Genomic DNA, 17,711 nt, shown 5'->3' with positions numbered 1-17,711 from the left:
CACAGGCCTCCCTATGGGGGTAACATCATCAAGCCCATCTTGCTAGAGTTTTGAGTTTTGGGGGTCGATACAAGTACCTTCTGAGCCATAAAAATGAGATATATTCCTACACGGTTTGAACGAGCGTAGGAAAATTTCTTGTCTTGTTGGACCGTGGAACAAGGATATTCAGGGGCTTACGTGCAAAAGCTCCATTGTGATTGCCTTCTCATCAGACCTGCTGGCAGAAACATATCCCATCCCCAATCAACCGCAAAGAATACTGCAATATATATTAGCATTGTCTACATAACATACTCATGCACACATCTCTTCACCAAAATATCTATTGAACTAAGCTAAGGTTGCAAATAGGTAAACGCATTAGTCAAAACTTGATCTTGGATGGCGGGTCAATGTACGTGGCCTGTTGGTAGGTGTATGTTGTTAGGATACCACGATAGAGGGAACGGAAATTTGTGATGGCAACTTACGGAAATGAACTTCAGAATCTCGTCAATGACGATGACAGGTGCGCTGATGCACAATACAGCTACCCACTCATCGAAATTGAGTGGTGTAATGACAAACATTGTCTATCACAATAATCAGCTTAAGATATCAGTTGGGGACGGAAACACTTACGGTGAAGAATGGCACATAAAGAATCATGAAATGGAGTGCCATACTTAATGCAATGGCTGCCACGAGGTATTTGTTCTTCCATACAGGCAACCTCAATAAACTCTCATTTTCCGACAATGAATTCATTGCATTAAACATCTCCACAGTTACAAGAATTGACAGACTCATAGTTGTTGCATGCCTTGCCATAGTGTTCGTAAACATTTCGCAACCGATCTCTGGGAAGAGAGAGGAACATTGATGGAAGTGCGTCTATGATAGCGTCCATCAAAAATTGGGTTTTAGATGGATTCATAAAATAACTTACGAGTTGATAGAACGAAATTTGCGGACCACCAGAGTACAGAACAAACCACCATGCGTATCCAAAAACGGTGGCACAGCCAACATAAATTCCAATGGTGAGGTATCTGAAGAACAACCATTGGCTGACAAGCGGCTCTCGGCTGTTCCTTGGGGGTAGACGCATGATCGAGTTATCGGGTGGGTTGAAACCGAGCGCAGTAGCCGGTAAACTGTCTGTGACTAGATTGACCCAGAGCAGCTGCACGGGTATCAAAGCTTCCGGCATTCCCAGAAGCACCGTCAAGAAAATAGAAACAACCTCGCCGATATTAGATGAGACTACATTATTCCCGTCGATAAGTCAGAGGATAAGAGTTGAAAAGAAAGATACGTACTGAGGTATCGTATAAACTGTTTAGTGTTGTTATATATTAAACGGCCTTCCTCGACAGCTTTTTCTATTGTTGCAAAGTTGGAATCCGTCAAAACCATATCAGCAGCCAATTTAGCGACGTCAGTGCCACTTCCCATAGCTACACCGATATCAGCTTTCTTCAGTGCTGGCGCATCATTTACCCCATCACCAGTCTGAGTTATAACATTAGTCCCTTGCTTTCTTTCAATGCAGAAACGGATACGTACCATGGCCACCACCAGACCCAAACCTTGTAACAAATCTACGAGCTGACTCTTGTGACTTGGCTCCGTACGACTAAACAGACTCGCTCGCTGAACAGCATTTATCTTCTCCTGCTGGCTTAATGCCTCAAATTCCTTTCCTGTATAGCTTTTGCCCGTCAAATCTTCCTTTTCATCAAAAATCCCAATCTGCTTGCAAATTGTTTCGGCAGTGCGCTTGTTATCACCTGTGATACAAATGACACGAATCCCTGCGGCCCTACAATTTGCGACAGCTTCGCGAACCTCTGGACGAGGAGGGTCAAGCATTCCGACGATGGAGACAAACGTAAGGTTTTCCTCAAATCTAGAATAGTCCTTGGAAGAATCCGATTGGTAGTGGGTGGCGTCGATGTCATCCCTGTTCACATAGGCAAGTGCGAGCGTGCGGAGACCATCAGAAGCGTACGCCAATACCCGATCAAGCAGAGTTGCACGGAGGGTCGGGGTAAGGGGAACAACCTTGCCTTGGACAAGAACAGATGTACAGCGTTCCAATACTGATTCCGGTGCACCCTTGACAAAAAGAGCTCCCGTGCCATTGAATCGGACGAGGACCGACATCATTTTACGATCCCGAGTGAATTCAAAAGTCAAAAGACGAGGAATTTGTCGTTCAAAGATATCATTGACTGCATTTGCTCGCTCAGCAGGTGTAAAAGAGCGAAGGGACTTGTTGAGTTCGTCATCTACACAACCAATCTTCTCCACCAAAACCCTGAGGGCGGCCTCGGTAGGCTCACCAACGTTCGAATAAGAGTTTTTGTCCTTAGCAGTCACATAAATTTATGGTAACCAATTCATTGACACAAACTTACCGGGTGATAAACGATTTTGGCATCATTGCAAATGGAAGCAATTTCCACCAGACGTTGGACAGGATCTGACTTGAGATCGTTAAAAGCTTCTTTCCCATCAGTAGAGTAAACTGCTCCAAAGGGTGCAAACGTAGTGCCGTCGACTGTGAATTCCTTGGGCGCAGTAGTATTCCCGTCAATAACCAAGAACTACGATCATAATATGAGAATAAATTCAACAAAGAGGAAAATTGGTCACTCACTCTCGAAACGCTCATCTGGTTGGTCGTGAGTGTACCAGTTTTATCCGAGCATATGACATTTGTACAGCCTAAAGTTTCGACGCTAGGAAGGTTTCTGACGATAGCATTTTTCTGAGCCATTTTCTTGGTACCTAGGGCCAGACACGCGGTAATTACGGCTGCAAGACCTTCAGGGATAGCGGCAACAGCAAGGGCAACAGCAATTTTGAAGTAATAGATCGCTCCCTTGAGGACGTTGTGGTGGGCAGGATCCCAAAAGTGACGAAAGTTGACGAGCCAGACGAGGATACAAATAACAGTGATGACCTTTGCCAGCATGTCTCCGAAATCGTCGAGCTTCCTTTTTAGAGGAGTCTTTTCCGAGGTTTGCGAACTAATGGACTTGTGGATGTGGCCAATGGCGGTATGTTGACCAGTAAAGACGACGACAGCCCGTGCACTGCCATTGACAACTGTAGTACCCTGCGACATACATCAATGCCGTCCACGGGAGCGAAAAAAACTGTGCTTACCGAGAACATTATGTTAGTCATGTCTTGCTTTACGGCTTTTGAGTCCGGGACGACATCTACTGTTTTGTGGACACTAGCACTTTCCCCTGTGAGGATGGCCTGATCTACTCGGAAACTACTTGACGAAATAGAGACAAGTCTACAGTCTGCGGGAATTTTATCGCCCACAGAGACGGAAACAATATCACCGGGTACGAGCTGGCAAGCATGTATGCGTGTTAATTTGCCAGAACGGAAGACCTTGGCTTCGTCTGGAGAGTATTCCTTTAGGGCCTACAAAAGTAAGTTAGTATGAGTGAGATATATATAAGATTAAGGACGGCTGACGTCAATGGCTTGTTCAGCACTCGACTCTTGCAAAACACCAACAGTAGCGTTTGCAATTAGGATGATGAGGATAACCATTGGCTCTACGAATGCACCAGCGAGCGTAGAGTCCGGCGAGTCATCGAAAAGAGCAAGGACGAATGATATGACGGCAGAGGCTAAAAGAATGAGAACAAGTTGGTCCTTAAATTGCTCTAGGATGAGCTCTAAGAGTGGAGTGGGGGGCTCTTCAGGTAATTCTACATGAAATGTGAGGGCAGGTACTTGAGGAAGGGGGAATATACGAGACGGACCATTTTTACCGTAGAGTTCGGCATGATGGGTAGCCTGCGAACTAGAAAGGCCCCTTTTTGAGTCTACACTGTAATGCTGAAAGATGTCATTCGGAGCCTTTGTCCAGGGATCCTGGAGAAGACTGGAGGGCATCTGGAAGAAACGACCGGAGAAAAATAAAGATGGAGAGAGGGAACGAGCAAAAGAATGTAATAATGGAATGTAATGGAGGCGGCACGTGCGAAAGTTGACGTGGCGGGTCCTCGTCGCGCGGCTTCATCGAAAACGGAGCGAAAAGTCGCGAAAGAAAATTAGCGGAGGATTTTCTCGGCATGCTCTTCAGCCAGACCCCGCGGATGCCAGAGCCCCGAGTGGGCAGCTGCAGTGCAGCACGTTACTATGAACACTAAGTCTCACACGCCACAGGATACAGGGTCTCGACGCCGTCGGGCTCGATGGATGGCGCCCACGGCCTGGATGGGCATATTGCGAGCGCACAAACGCGCTAAGCTCGCTGGACAAAGGGGCATGCGGAGGCGATGAGCAGGGACAGGGCGGCTGTCCGAGAGCTTGTGATCGCGCCGTGGACCAAACATGGAACAACAGATTATGACGGACGAGGCACAGACCTTACCCCTTCGTCGCCAGCCTTGGTGTTGCCTCCCTTCTCTTTCTCACTCCTTTGTACAATGGGCAACACTTCGTCTTCTGGAGGTAGGGGCCATCACGATGAATCCGTCGACTACGGTTCCCTCGTCCCTCAGGGCGTCTATACCGGTCCCCGCGACTGGAACCATGCAATCGTATCTCAACTCATAGTCGCCCGCAAGCTGGCTCCATTCTATCGACCACTTGAAGACTACGAAGAGTCCTGGGATGATGACCAGTTGCTTGCTGCCAGAAAGGAGCTTAATCCGAGACCAGAGAACTCTGAACAGCCTTCTCGTTCTGACTCTATCCACTCGCTCAGCTCGAAATCCAGTTCTAAACGCTCTATTCCGAACAGGGAACAAGCAAGACCCGAGGCTGCTGTTTACCGAGGTGCCATGGAATGTCCAATCTGTTTTCTCGTTCGTTTTCCTCGTTCATCTCCTTCTCATATCCGTCCTCATTACGTCATCTCTCCAGTACTATCCTTCCAACATCAACCGCTCCAGGTGTTGCGACCAGGCAATATGCACAGAGTGTTTTGTGCAGATCAAACGTAATGAACCTACCGCGACACATCTCGTCTCTGAGCCAGCTGCATGCCCTTTTTGTGTGCAAGACAATTTCGGCATCGTGTATCGTCCCCCTCTTTGGAAAGCGGGCATAGGATCTGATGCGTCGGTCAGTCGACTTCTTTCTGTTCCCCTTCGCTCCTATTTCTTGCATTGCCTCATTCCTACCTTTTTTGTTATTATAATACAGGCACCGTCGTGGCCGGAGCCACCGAAAGAGTCTACTCAGCCTCCAACCCATAGACGACGCCAAAAGAGCTACAGCGCTGACAGTCCAGAGGTAGTCACCACAGGTATTCGCGTCATGGATTATACTTTTAAGCATACTTATTCATGATCAAAGATCAAATACGACCCGATTGGGAATCCAAACTGGCTGCCGTACGAGCAGCCGTTGCACGTAGAGCCAATCGACGCATCGTCATGCGCCAGGTTGGAGATCGTTTAATCCCCGTCGGGGTTACGAGTGGTCGCATCCATGCGCTAAATTCCGAAGAGGTTGCCGAAGCCGCTGAAGGTGGAGGAAGTCGAAGACGAAGAAGACATGGAGGCAATTCCCAGCTGGAACAGTTCATGAGTATTCCTGGACAAGATCTGGAAGAAGTAACGTCATACGCTCTAAACACATATGCATTTGATCTGATTGCCTTTAGCTTATGCTCATGGAAGCCATGCGTCTTTCCCTCATTGAACATGAAGAGCAACAACGAAAGGAAGCGGTGGAGAAGCGGAAACAAGAGGAAGAGGAGGCTGCTGCCACCAATGCTCGGGGATCACCATCTGAAACTGGTACAAGCCATGTATCCGGGCCTCAAACTATCCCCGGGTCTGGTTCCTCGGCACTGGCAACACTCCCCTCCAACTTATCCGTCCAATCTTCATTTGAAGCCTCTTTGGCGGCGCCATCAGCTTCTCAGCAAAGCCGTGAACCTTTGAATACCGGAAAGCCGAATTCTCGATCCAACTCACGAAGTCGAGCATCGGCATTCACAACTGACCACGAATCTTCGAATGGCGAACCGTCAAATTCTCGAAATCAGCGGACTACTAACCCTCCCCCATTCAGTGCTCTTAATGCAGCACTAGCTTCAGCTTCGACAGCTGCCGCAATATTGGGCAATAGTCAATCCAGCAACCAAGAAGCTCATACGCCCGTATCACCCACTGCCAGAGAATCAACAAATCCATTCCTTGTGATGGCACAAAAAGAGGAGCAGACTCGGAACTTGTCTCCGCATAATCTTACACAAACTGCTCCAATGTTATCGGATGACCATCCTCAACGACCGCCAGTGCCGCTCAAGCTCAGTGCACCATCATCACCACGAACTTCACAAGATAGATCGGACCATGGCTTAAATGATCAGTTGTCCAGCCACGGGCATCTTGCATCTGCATCTAATTCAGACGTCTGTGAGCCATTCCCGTCTTCCCAAAAAAGGAAGTCACAATTGGGCGCCGAGTCAGAGCAAGAGTGTAACGATCTGATGAGTAGGGATAACGGTCAACGAGTCACATCACCGCCGGACGGGTGAGTTACCTTTTGTGTTTATGTCTGGACACCCACTTATTATCGCTTGATTGATGGCCATTTCTTATTCCCCGTCTGCTCTGACAATGCAATGTTTGGTGTGAACCCTACAAATCTATGTTTGGATCCCTCTCCCATTTCCTTCCGGGGGAATTCATTCGATGGATTTCTTTTTGCGTTCTTCAAGCAGGATCTCCGATCTTTAAGGAGGTAGGTTCAAAGTAGATGTAAATGGGTGTTTATGTGTCTCACTGGATACCTCTCTTACTTACCATACCATCCTTTACTCGGGCATTGATACTAGTTCTCGCTAGTTAGATCTCATCATAGGTTTGCTACCTAAGCCTAAGGGCTTACTACCTTCACCTGGGGATGATTGCCATGATCTCGTTTCCACGTTTCACCGTCCGCATACCATAATCCATAATTCCTATCTGTCTTATACATGTATAAACTGCTTTTCAACCAAATTTCTCCTCTCAGTTGCCCCAGCTCACTTTTATACTTGTACGTACTACGTTCCTCAAACCTACTCACCTCCATATATGGATCTAGCTAGACACTGTAGTTTTAGATCTTTCCCCCTAAATGTGAAATGCCCCTCCCTATATTGCGAGTAGTTCCACACTGGGCATGCGAATCACCATATCAGCGAAACGGGATTTAGTGCCCGAATTTCTGGTGTTTATTGGTATTGATTTCAAGGGCTACGAGGAGTATGTCCATGGCTCCGAGTGAAGTCAATTGGTGCAACACGGTCGGTCACCTTTCAACCTTCCACAGCCAGAAAGTGGTAAAGTAATGCTATCGAGTTACTTTCGGCCATTGTTTTGTTTTGTTTCGGCCACGAGGAAACATGACCGTGCTCTCGGCGTGTTTCTCAGAAGTTAGACTCGGCTTGTTTCAAGCACAGACAATGATGAAAGTCAGAGGTGATTGTATTCCGGAATCCTTGATCTTTTAAGAAATAAAGTCAGCTACTAGAAGTCAGCCAGTGGCCCGGAATTAATCAGATGCATAAGCTATCAACGTGACTATGATATTTATCATGGTTGCCATACATTGTCGGTCACTGAGATCAACTGAAAGAAAAAAAAACATACCAAAGCTCGGGGTTGGTCACTCGTCTCAGGACCCAAAAAAGGAAAATTCTTTCAATGGTAGGAATCGTTGCGTCTCTCTCCCATCAAGCGACCCTTTTTTTGAAAAGAAAAAGAAAACTACGATCAAGGGATTAATTCAATATATTATGCTATGTGGGGGAGATTGTTCAGTTCTCGCTCACGGGCATCTATGTACAAAGTTAGAATACAAAAACCCTTGTCACAAAAAAGAGAAATGGGGATATATCCTATGAATATCTCCAGAAGATGATATGTATACTTATTGAGAACTTTCTGCACCCGTGTCGATGCTTCTAATTGATCTGAAAAACCCTACATATCAATAGATTCTTCAATTGTACACTACATCGCTGTGATATTTTGTGGCATCATGTTTGAGTTGTATCACGATACCTTCACATCGGCTCCGAAACCAGTGCTGATATCTATGTTTTCAGAAAAAAAAAACGGTCGACCAAGGTGAAATGTGAAAGAAGAAGAGGAAGGAGTTTTCCGTTATCTCGCATAATGGTAAACATGTGGAATTTGGCTCTCCACAAAAACGCCTCAAAATGGAGCCTTGTCACTAGTAAGTTAACCTTCCTCTTCTTCTTGCCAAGATATCAAAAGGACTTGGTTACATGCCGTCTGTGGGGCGGCAATGCGGATTAACACGGGAAAGCTAAGTATAGTACTGTCATAAGAAGATGTCGTCGGAAGGGTTCGGTTGTGGTTCGGTTCAGAGACAGTAAACGGGCGGCATATAGTAAGGGTCTAATGGGCGGCTTCGTCAGAATGTCAAAATGGTACTTACTTCGCGAGTATTAGTGAATTAGCGGATGTGGATGGGATAGTTAAGCCCTAATGCTCGAACTTTCGACTCGGAAGATTCTCTAGGCCGAGAGGGAGTTTAAAGCCGTGCTAAAAAATCGGCTACCTCACCACTCCACTGTTTAAAATGGACTTCTTCAGCCTTGTCCAACCCACGAGGATGCGGCAATGTCCACTAATCAAAGTCAATTCTCCGCTAATCGATTCATAGCTTTTTGGACCAACAGTCATTGTGGCACTCACTTTATGGCAGTACAAACCCGACTGAACGTGGAATGAGAGATGGAAGGAGAAGAAGATTAAATATAAACCGGTCCACGTTGATCGGCTATTGGCTTTCCCATGATGCACAACGTATAATGACCCATATCTTTGCATCAATTACACGAGATTGCACTGATGAAAAGTCCTCTCACGACTCAAGATTACTCACAATTGTTTCTTCTTCGCAGTCAAGACGGCCACAATTGAATGCCATCTCTACCGTACTAGGGAGTTAACTCTAGTAAATCAACAAAATACAGACCGTGAGTGGCTGAACATTCGGACAGTCAAACTGCGTTCATTGCAAAGGTAAGATCATCACGGGTATCAGATGGACAGATGGATCGATGATTTCAGGAATATTCGACAAGAATTATACTCGGTGATTGACTGTTTTTACTGGGTGTTTGTGACGGCAAAACCAGAATAGTCCGATAACATGTGGAGGTGGAATAGTAAGCCCTGGATCAAAGCCAGTAGAAGAGCGGGGAACCCGAAACCCTTCATCGCCTGTATTGCATGCTCAGTGGTGGTGACAACTTGAACAGCCTTAATTCCCCGAACTAATCTATTTCGACGGCGGGTCAGCCCAAATCGGTTTTGACGTCTCGGGGTTGGCATTGCCGGCCTCCTGTCGTAGAAGAGATGAAATATGAGTATACGTCTTCAATACATCATAAAAACGATAAGGAGCGACCAAAAAGGAATATTTAATGGACGGCCATCCGAGCCGGGGAAATTGAGTCAACATGTGACGCAGAGACGATTGAGTTGGTATCCTCGGTCGCCGAAGGGGGACAGGTTAAGATAAATATCCACCCACAAGATACCGTCCGTTCGTCGGTCCCGGGAGATATAAGAACAGAATCAAGGTGAAACCTCCCGCACAAGCATCGCAAGCAAGTTGTTACTTGTCACGAACGGAAGGACTTCCATTTGATTGAACAAAAAAGTGGAAAGGCCCGGGAGTGAAACACGAGCACAAAAAGATTATAAATATATCAACTTTGAGAAAGACAAACCTGAGCAGCTATCTGTTTTTTCATTTCTGCTTCTCTAGTCAATCGGGCATTTCGGGTGGCATCCACTCTTCGCCTAAGGTCAGGCGACATCTCCTACAAACATTCGACATAATTAGCATAAAGATCTTCAAGCAAATGGTTTCTCTTCCTCTGAAGGAAGTGGAAGAAGAGATGGAGAAAATAGGTTGAGCATAAATCCCGGAAAGGCAATTATTGTAGTACGGGAGAATGAAATGGTGGATATTTTTAGAAACGAAGTTTGAAATAATCAGCAGACCGGATTTATTTCGGACAGGAGGCAAAACCAGACAAAGACACAGGAAGGAGAAGCTGATAAACACATGACAGGGAGTTACCGCAGTAGAAAACGATATAGAGACAGTCTAGCTAGTAGCAGACTGAATTGCGGGAATAATGAACAGCAGCAAAAGCTTAAGAAACGAAGTCAAAGCAATGAAAGTTATAAGCTCGACCACGGAAAAATGCATAGAAACAAGAGAAGGGAGAAAGAAAAGTCCGGGTCTAGAAGACATTTCGGCATTAATTACACACCTTGTAAAGCTGTTCTTCGGTGGGTGTTGTCGCTGTTGTATTTTATTGGACGGAGTTAGGGCATGCGAAAATCCCCGACAACGTGTAACATGTCAAATTTAGATAGTTTGTACAACACCGTGATTACCGGTGTCACATCAATATGAGAGAAGGAGGATGACACGCGGTCCAATGGCCGATATCGAGGATGCCAGAAAAGGGAGAAGTCCAGGATCAAAGCGCCGGTAGGGTTCCAAAGAAAAGAAAAATCGAAAGGTGGAATGAGTGATAGATAAACGGATATGATCTCAACTATAGGATAGAAGGTCAGCTAACCTTTCATAGCTATATAGCCGATAGCCATGACTAGGGCGTGTAACGTTCGGATGACACGAGAAAAGAGCGATTGTATTGAAGTTGAGAGACCATCAGAAAAGTCCATTTTCCGAACGGCAATCCCAATATATGTCGTTGGGAGGGGAAAAACATGAGGAAGTGAGCAATTCGGTGTGCAGAAGTCGTCGCGAGTGAAGACAGAGAGACCGCAGGTAGATCATAATAAGAGCCATTGAGGGGGGGAAGGGAGGTTTGTGAGCCCAGAAGCGAGCAGAGGAGAAACCAAATGATACGCACGGCCGGAGGCGAAAACTGAGAATCTGAACCAAGGAAATTGTTGCATGCTGGAAGGAGCTGAGATCGTTGGACCGAACTTCGAAACTCATTGCGTCACGCAACGTCACATCACAAACATTGAATGAGACCGGCGATTGTTTAACGCAAAGAATACTTATGGTAATGTAGGGTATGACTATGTATGATGCAGGTATAGCAACAACGATCGTGCAACGACAAATAACAGTGCAAGAAAGAAGCATGGGTGAAGACGGCAAAACGAAGGAAGGAAGTGGTCATCTACTACTTATGATCCTGGCAGCACCACTCTTGGCGTCGTCACACCCGTCGTCGACTTTCGTTTTCGGAGGAACTTGGCAAACCCTAGCAGATCGCTAGATCTTCGACTTTTACTCTCGATCTTCGCTAATTCCGCCTCCCATTCCCGCATGTCATCAGACTCTGACTCTCCGTGACTGCTGCTTGATATGCTCGACGAACTCGTCGTGGTGCTTGTACTGCTTCCACTCGGCATAGAGCCGATCTTCGGGGCAGAAGAAGAAAAGAAGTAACTCTTTCCACCGCGCTTCGCCTCGGACTGACTACTGTTGGGTCTTGTTCGTCCACCGATTAACTCATCCAATCTGGATGACTTGCGTTTCGGATATGCTTCTTCCCGGGGCTCAGCTTCGCCGAAATCGTCACGTGGACGTCTTCCAAGCGAGCCTGGCTCAAGCCTTGGTCCGCTCGTAGAAGATGTATCGCGCGGGCCAGCACTTGTGTGAGGCCTTCGAGATGTTGCTCTGCTTTTAGAGCTACCCGCCGAACGGTGGTATGGAAGTGGTGTCGGAGGTAAATCTTCAGGACATACGGGTTTCCGCCGTGGAGACTTGGATTTGGAACGACGTTCTTGATTTGCCATATCCAACATCTCGTTATATTTTGTAACGGCAAGCCGCCGTTCAGCGTCATTCGTACAAACAGCGAATAGTTCCCTTTCGCCGAGTTCCAGAGTATCCGTCCCAGAGGGAGATTGAAGAGTAACCTGGAAACCATGAGAAATGATGTAATATTAATTGGATTAAAGATAGAACATACCTTGACGCGCACAAAGTACCGCACTGATGCCATTTCAGACTGCATAGTCTCTCCAACAGCCCATCGACTCTGGGACTTGGCTGCCGGCCATTGCAGTGTCATTGTTTTGTTCCAGACCCCATTGACATCCGGGGAAAAGTGACCGGAGCTTTCGGCTTCGGTAAGCATATTAATGACCAGCTTTGTTTGAACAAACGGAGAAGAGTTAAGAATGTTAGGTGATAGAAGAGGCCGAGAGGAATTTGCGAGAGATGATGCCGATGGGAAAATGGTATTGGGGGTGATGGTAGGATTAGAGGAGGATAATGATGACGTGTCGGATCTTTCAGAACTACCCCGCAGCGCATCCAAGTGAGGGGCTACCAGCGCATCCGAGTTCAAGGATGAGGAGGACGAAGCAGGAATATCTGTCTGGGAAGGGAATGGTGAAGACATTACAAAAGTCATAGGGGCGGGGGGTGGTGAGGGCGGAGTACCATTAGGATTTTCGAGGAACTGGATGCGTCGTTCAATGATGGCATTGGCGCCGCGAATGGACACCGCGGGGTCCATTGGCAGCAGATGAATAGGGATAGAAACAAGGTCATTCGGTCCAATGGGAGTTGTAGGAGAATCGATACTATATCTTATACGGGGGATACGAGGCTTGGAGATGGTATGGCAGAGGAGTGGATCGGGTGAAAGGGAGAGAGGTATTTGTTCCGGCAGGTCATATCGGACCAGCGGCAATTGAAAGTGTTTGACTTGGCGAGAACCTACGCCAGTAATATGTATGTGGTTGAGGACTAGATGAAGAGATGAAGTTTGGTGTTGTTCATGAAGGAAACACACGCACCTGCTTCGACTCGCCAGATACACCGGTAGTCTACGAAGATGGCGGTCGAAAAACCTCCTACTTTGGCAGGTAGTGTGAGGCGGAATGGATACTCGAGATTGGCGATAGGTTCATGTTCGACATTATCAGCTTTTGACCATAGGACTTGGGTGTGATCAACGAGGAGGTTGGAATGGAGGACATTGAGGCGGCCGTTGCGAGATTCATAGCAGCGGATAGAGACTGTGAGGCTGGTCGCTTGGAGTGTGCGGAGATCTGTGTCGACTCTTGTGCGGACGACTGGGGGATACTGTCAGTGAGAGGGAGGATATGGTTAGGTGGCGAGATACGCACCTCCTTCGACGCGGATGGGGGTGAGGCCTAGGTATCCGGTGTACGGAAAGTAGCGTAGTCCCTGGTTGCCTTAGTCGGAGATGAGTGAGCTGTGCGGGTGTTGGACGGGGGGGGCGCACCTTTTGTCGAGCTGAGGACGAGATGAACCATTGTCCAGCGGGGCAGAGAGGATGGGAGAGGCTGGGAAGAAGGAAGAGATGTGGTGCATGAGGATAAAAAGAGTTGGTCTGCAGAAGCTCATCAGATCTCGCCATGGCTTCTCGCCTCGTCACAGATTCACATCGTCGATCGTCACCCATCTCAGATCCACAGCACGTGCCACGCCGCTCGCCGGTCACGTCACACCGCCCCTCCGTCCGCTCAGTGCTGGCAGCGCCTCTCTCCCCGCATCCCCCACAATGCCCTCCTCTCTCTATGTGCCCGTCCTGCTTGCAGGCATGATCATCACCGTGCGTCGCCTTGAGCGAGTCTCTATTCCCGCTGACCAGTTCTCGACAGGGCTCCAGCAATTCTCTCTGGAGCAAGTGGCAGGTTGGTTCGACAGCCATGTCATATTGGATCACATTAATTTCCGTCACATTCAACTAGGATATGCAATGCGTCGAGAACTGCAGCGACCCCAATCCAGCCCGCCATGTTCTCTACGAACAGCCAGTTTGGCAAACACTCCAGATGTTCCGTAAGTTCATACTCGTCCAAACATGTTTTCTCTCATCCTCACCCTCTGTTCCAGTCGGAGAAATGCTATGTTAGTCGCTACGCTTTAGTCCATCTTCGCTTCATCTGAATGTCTCTAGGCTTCTTGCCAATCCTCTATGCCTGGCTCAAGTTCAAAGTTCAACCGGTCCAGCTCCAAGATGAATCAGAACCCCTCGTGGCAAAGGACTCCCAAGATTCCGATCCGGCCCTCGAGGGTTGGAAGGTCTTTCTGTTATGGATTCCTGCTGCGTGTGACCTCACTGGCACTACGGTCAGTCTTCCACGGGAAGCGCGGCCACTTTCATCTTACCCGACTCTCCGTTTAGTTGATGAATGTCGGCTTGATCTATACACCTGTTTCCATTTATCAGATGACTCGTGGCGCTCTCGTGCTTTTTGTTGGTGTTTTTAGCGTCATCTTCTTGCGTCGTCGTCTTTGGCTTTATCAGTCAGTCTTCTGGCCCAGCTCTCCTGCGCTCGTAGTCACCGATATTACCTCAGATGGCTTTCTCTTATCATCGTCATGACCGGTGTTGCTCTCGTTGGTTACAGCGGGTCTTTAGTCAAAGATGTTATCAAAGAGAGCTTATTTGGTATCAAACCCACATATGCTAGTGCTCAAGAGGCCGAAGATGCCCAGGTCGGCAAAGTCCTCGTCGGTCAGTCTTATCCTCATTTCACGGGACACCAGAATTAACTGACATCTTGTATGCCAGGTGTATTTTTCATTCTGTTTGCACAAGTCTTGTAAGATCGACTGAAACCTTGATTGAAATTGTCTAACTTCGCATAGTACTGCCACTCAATTCGTGGTTGAAGGTGCGTTAGTCATGCATAAGACTCAAGATCTATAACTCACTCTTTTTTACTCAGAAATGATTATGGGTAATGCAGTACTTTCGTTTGCTTTCATTTCTGACATTGCTTGATTTTATTAGCTCGCTACTCTGTCAGTCCGTTGCTTGCCGTAGGCTACGAAGGATTATTTGGTGCAACCTCGATCGTGCTTTTATTCCCCATTCTGTCTATTCCGTCCGTCTCGACCATCACACCCTTCTTCGATCTTCCACGTGGATGGCACCAAACCATTAACACTCCCACAGTATTCTGGTCAGGTATTGCCATTGCGATTAGTATCTCATTGTTCAATTTCTTTGGACTGAGTGTTACTCGCCATGTAAGTGCAACCGCTCGCTCTTTGACCGACACATGCAGGACCCTCGCCATCTGGATTGTCAGCTTAGGCCTAGGCTGGGAAAGATTTGTAGTCCCCTTTTCATTTTTACAAGTCCTCGGTTTCTCTCTTCTTGTGTACGTGACGTCATTCAAGTCACCACAACCCTTTACTGATCCAAACCTGATCAAAATGCAGCTACGGCACGGTAATTATTTTCACACAATTATATCATGCCTTATGGGTACTAATTCTTCAACCGCAGTTCCTCTTCAATGATCTGGTTGCGATACCCGCTTGCCTTCCGAAACCACCGGTACATGAACAGCGGGATTCAGAATCTCAGGAATTACTGCGGCCTTCCCTCGATGAAACAGCGACTTTGCCCGCGGACTTAGGACAAAGTGGATATGATGTCGTACCAGAGGGTCAACATGCTGTTTTGCAGTCTTCACGTCAGGCTGTTGCTCCACCTGGTACAGCGAAGCAGCCTTTCTAATTGCATTCTTTGCTGTCTTGCGAGCATTTTCAGCAGGCTTTTCGCGTTTAGGCTTCTCTGTGTATCATATCATAATTTCTTGTTGTCAGTAGAGTACTAGAACTAATGGTGACCTACACATACACTGCGGAGCATGGAAGTTGATTGAAGTGTGCGATCGTACAATGTGCTCCCAAATTATACATAGCACGACATGGATACGGTCTTTCCAGATCGCGACGATCATTCCACTTAGTACAGACTTCCATAAAATCACTGCGCGCCACTTCTTGACGGTTGTGGAAAGTCGGGTGATCATCAGCTTATTCGGGTTGGTTCTCATCATTTCGTTCAAGCCACTGTTCGGTTCCGTCTCATGATCTTAATAACTTTATGAGCCTCATCGGCTACTTGCCACGGCTCACATTGATCCGCGATCCAACAGCCGACTGGAGCTGCACGAGGCTACACTAAATACATACGAGGCTAGACTAGCAAATTAACTATCTTAGTTCACGGAACAAGTCTAGAAAATAGGTTATTGACTAGTCTTTTGGCGGCGTAGGGCGTTCTTGTCCGGTCAGTAACTTGGCCATGTGTCTCGCTTATATCCTTTGAATTTTTTTCGTTGACGTTCTGTTAGATATCCTGAAGAAAGTGAGCCCCATACAAATACTCATTCTTGTCTTAACCCCCGTGACGCCCAGATTTGGTTATCTCGGAAGTGGCTCGGATGACGATAAAATATGCATTCTTTACCAACGTTATAGGATGCCGATGGTGAACGGCTGGAGATCACTTGGTAAATGATTCGACCCGTTCACCATCAGTGGCTGGTCCAAAGTCTGCTTCTAGAGTCTAGACCCTTTCCCGGTACATGTGTGCGGCGTGGTACATAGCAGTAAATTGCTGTATGTACATACATAACGCCAACAATTTGGGGGGGATAAAATCAACAAGCCGGGGTCCCGAGTAAACATCCTTTTCGAATTCGGAGGTCGGACTAGGGCCGGTGTGACATTTTTGTCTTTGAGCCCTCAAAAAGACAATATAAAATGTATCTCTGGTAGGACTAGGCGAAAAAGATTCATTTCCGAACTTGTCGTCGCTTTTATGGAAGGTACTCTTAGCCCGCCAGGTCTTGGGTTTCCCCCAAAGACGAAAAAAAAAAAAAAACGAAAGGAGGACCCTCAGAAATAACCCCGGCCCAGTATGGCCGTCGACATCTTCCGAGCTGACCCGATTAGGAAATGATCAACTGATGTTAAAGTAAAAATAAGTATATCAGTGCCAAGCCCTTGAGTAAAAAGAATAAAAGCAAACAATAGCTTCGCTCACGAAGGAAAAAAGGTATTCCAAATTCAACCAAACATCTGATGACCATAGCTATTACATATCCCGATTCTTGTATGCTGTTGTCCATCAAAGCTCCTGTTCAACATATGAACTTCTTTCGAGTGGCGGATCTTGAAGAAGGCTAATTAGTATAACCGCCAGAAGTGGCAGTTTAAATACTCATGTTGGACAGCCATAATTTGTGAATAAGGCCAAAGATACTCGCGGTTAGAAAATGAAGGAGGTTATTATGAAAGTCGACGGCGACGTTGACGACCGTCAAACGATTGGAGCGTAGTGGAGAAAATAAAAATATCCGTTGAACGGGCCGTCTGATATCTATATGATCATGAATATGATTTGTCATGCCTTTGGAGTGGCGACGACCTGGCCGAGGGAAGCCGTCGAGACTGATCTCGCGTAGGTTTTCATCAATACTTCTGCTTAATTCTGTCCGTTCTTTGAAGAATTGGAAGGATATTGAAGTCGGTTAAGCTCGGAATGATGGGCGCCTCCATGGAAAGTGATGATGAAATGACGGTGGAGTAATGAAAACAGATGAATATGAATTGTAGATCCTGGAAGCCTATGGTCCGTAATACGGGAGGCTTTGCTATTGTACATGGGTCTTTATTTTAATCTATTAATACTGTACTTCGCTGACGACCGCTGATTCGCGAAACATTGCACGCCGTTCAAACACAATCCGGGGTATCACTTTCTTTCATCAACATCTATCATAATAAGCGTTTTTGACCCCCAATCTTATTTTTTTTACCCGTCTCTGAGGTGTCTTCTTTATTTCATTCACCCAAGTTATCTCTCAAATATCTGAATTCTTATACTACCATAGGTGAGCGAAGAAAGGTATTATAAGAAGCACAGT

General features: G+C 46.8%; 5 protein-coding genes across 5 annotated transcripts; 2 read left to right on the top strand and 3 right to left on the bottom strand.

The window, feature by feature from the left end:
- Nucleotides 1-262: 262 nt before the first annotated feature.
- Nucleotides 263-3,912, bottom strand: AGABI2DRAFT_183521 (Ca-transporting ATPase; the record flags this gene model as incomplete). The annotated part of the gene is made up of 11 exons (XM_006458421.1): nucleotides 263-406; nucleotides 474-575; nucleotides 625-876; nucleotides 932-1,248; nucleotides 1,305-1,497; nucleotides 1,552-2,355; nucleotides 2,406-2,594; nucleotides 2,648-3,109; nucleotides 3,160-3,432; nucleotides 3,487-3,725; nucleotides 3,780-3,912. 11 exons carry the CDS (start codon nucleotides 3,910-3,912, stop codon nucleotides 368-370), a joined length of 3,003 nt encoding a protein of 1,000 aa, XP_006458484.1. The 3' UTR covers nucleotides 263-367.
- A 386-nt stretch (nucleotides 3,913-4,298) lies between these two features.
- Nucleotides 4,299-6,514, top strand: AGABI2DRAFT_115514 (hypothetical protein; the record flags this gene model as incomplete). The annotated part of the gene is made up of 5 exons (XM_006458420.1): nucleotides 4,299-4,829; nucleotides 4,888-5,088; nucleotides 5,170-5,272; nucleotides 5,323-5,582; nucleotides 5,633-6,514. The coding sequence occupies 5 exons, from the start codon at nucleotides 4,299-4,301 to the stop codon at nucleotides 6,512-6,514; spliced, it is 1,977 nt and encodes a 658-aa protein (XP_006458483.1).
- Nucleotides 6,515-9,276: 2,762 nt separating this feature from the next.
- Nucleotides 9,277-9,820, bottom strand: AGABI2DRAFT_64770 (hypothetical protein; the record flags this gene model as incomplete). The annotated part of the gene is made up of 2 exons (XM_006458419.1): nucleotides 9,277-9,339; nucleotides 9,731-9,820. 2 exons carry the CDS (start codon nucleotides 9,818-9,820, stop codon nucleotides 9,277-9,279), a joined length of 153 nt encoding a protein of 50 aa, XP_006458482.1.
- A 1,194-nt stretch (nucleotides 9,821-11,014) lies between these two features.
- Nucleotides 11,015-13,320, bottom strand: AGABI2DRAFT_190766 (hypothetical protein). The gene is made up of 5 exons (XM_006458418.1): nucleotides 13,259-13,320; nucleotides 13,140-13,208; nucleotides 12,807-13,085; nucleotides 11,972-12,756; nucleotides 11,015-11,918 (listed from the first exon to the last, which is right to left on the bottom strand). Exons 1-5 carry the CDS (start codon nucleotides 13,287-13,289, stop codon nucleotides 11,181-11,183), a joined length of 1,902 nt encoding a protein of 633 aa, XP_006458481.1. The 5' UTR covers nucleotides 13,290-13,320; the 3' UTR covers nucleotides 11,015-11,180.
- Nucleotides 13,321-13,524: 204 nt separating this feature from the next.
- On the top strand, nucleotides 13,525-15,652 carry AGABI2DRAFT_190764 (hypothetical protein). The gene is given in 13 exon segments (XM_006458417.1): nucleotides 13,525-13,588; nucleotides 13,638-13,670; nucleotides 13,728-13,818; nucleotides 13,873-13,887; nucleotides 13,937-14,109; nucleotides 14,165-14,286; nucleotides 14,340-14,497; nucleotides 14,555-14,585; nucleotides 14,632-14,657; nucleotides 14,712-14,723; nucleotides 14,777-15,153; nucleotides 15,168-15,173; nucleotides 15,278-15,652. The coding sequence occupies 13 exon segments, from the start codon at nucleotides 13,538-13,540 to the stop codon at nucleotides 15,509-15,511; spliced, it is 1,329 nt and encodes a 442-aa protein (XP_006458480.1). The 5' UTR covers nucleotides 13,525-13,537; the 3' UTR covers nucleotides 15,512-15,652.
- Nucleotides 15,653-17,711: the final 2,059 nt, after the last annotated feature.

The sequence above is a fragment of the Agaricus bisporus genome (genome assembly GCF_000300575.1).
Source record: "Agaricus bisporus var. bisporus H97 unplaced genomic scaffold AGABI2scaffold_2, whole genome shotgun sequence".
In the NCBI taxonomy this organism is placed as follows: domain Eukaryota; kingdom Fungi; phylum Basidiomycota; class Agaricomycetes; order Agaricales; family Agaricaceae; genus Agaricus; species Agaricus bisporus.
Note: the sequence above shows the minus strand (reverse complement) of the source record. Positions and strands in the feature narration are given on the sequence as shown.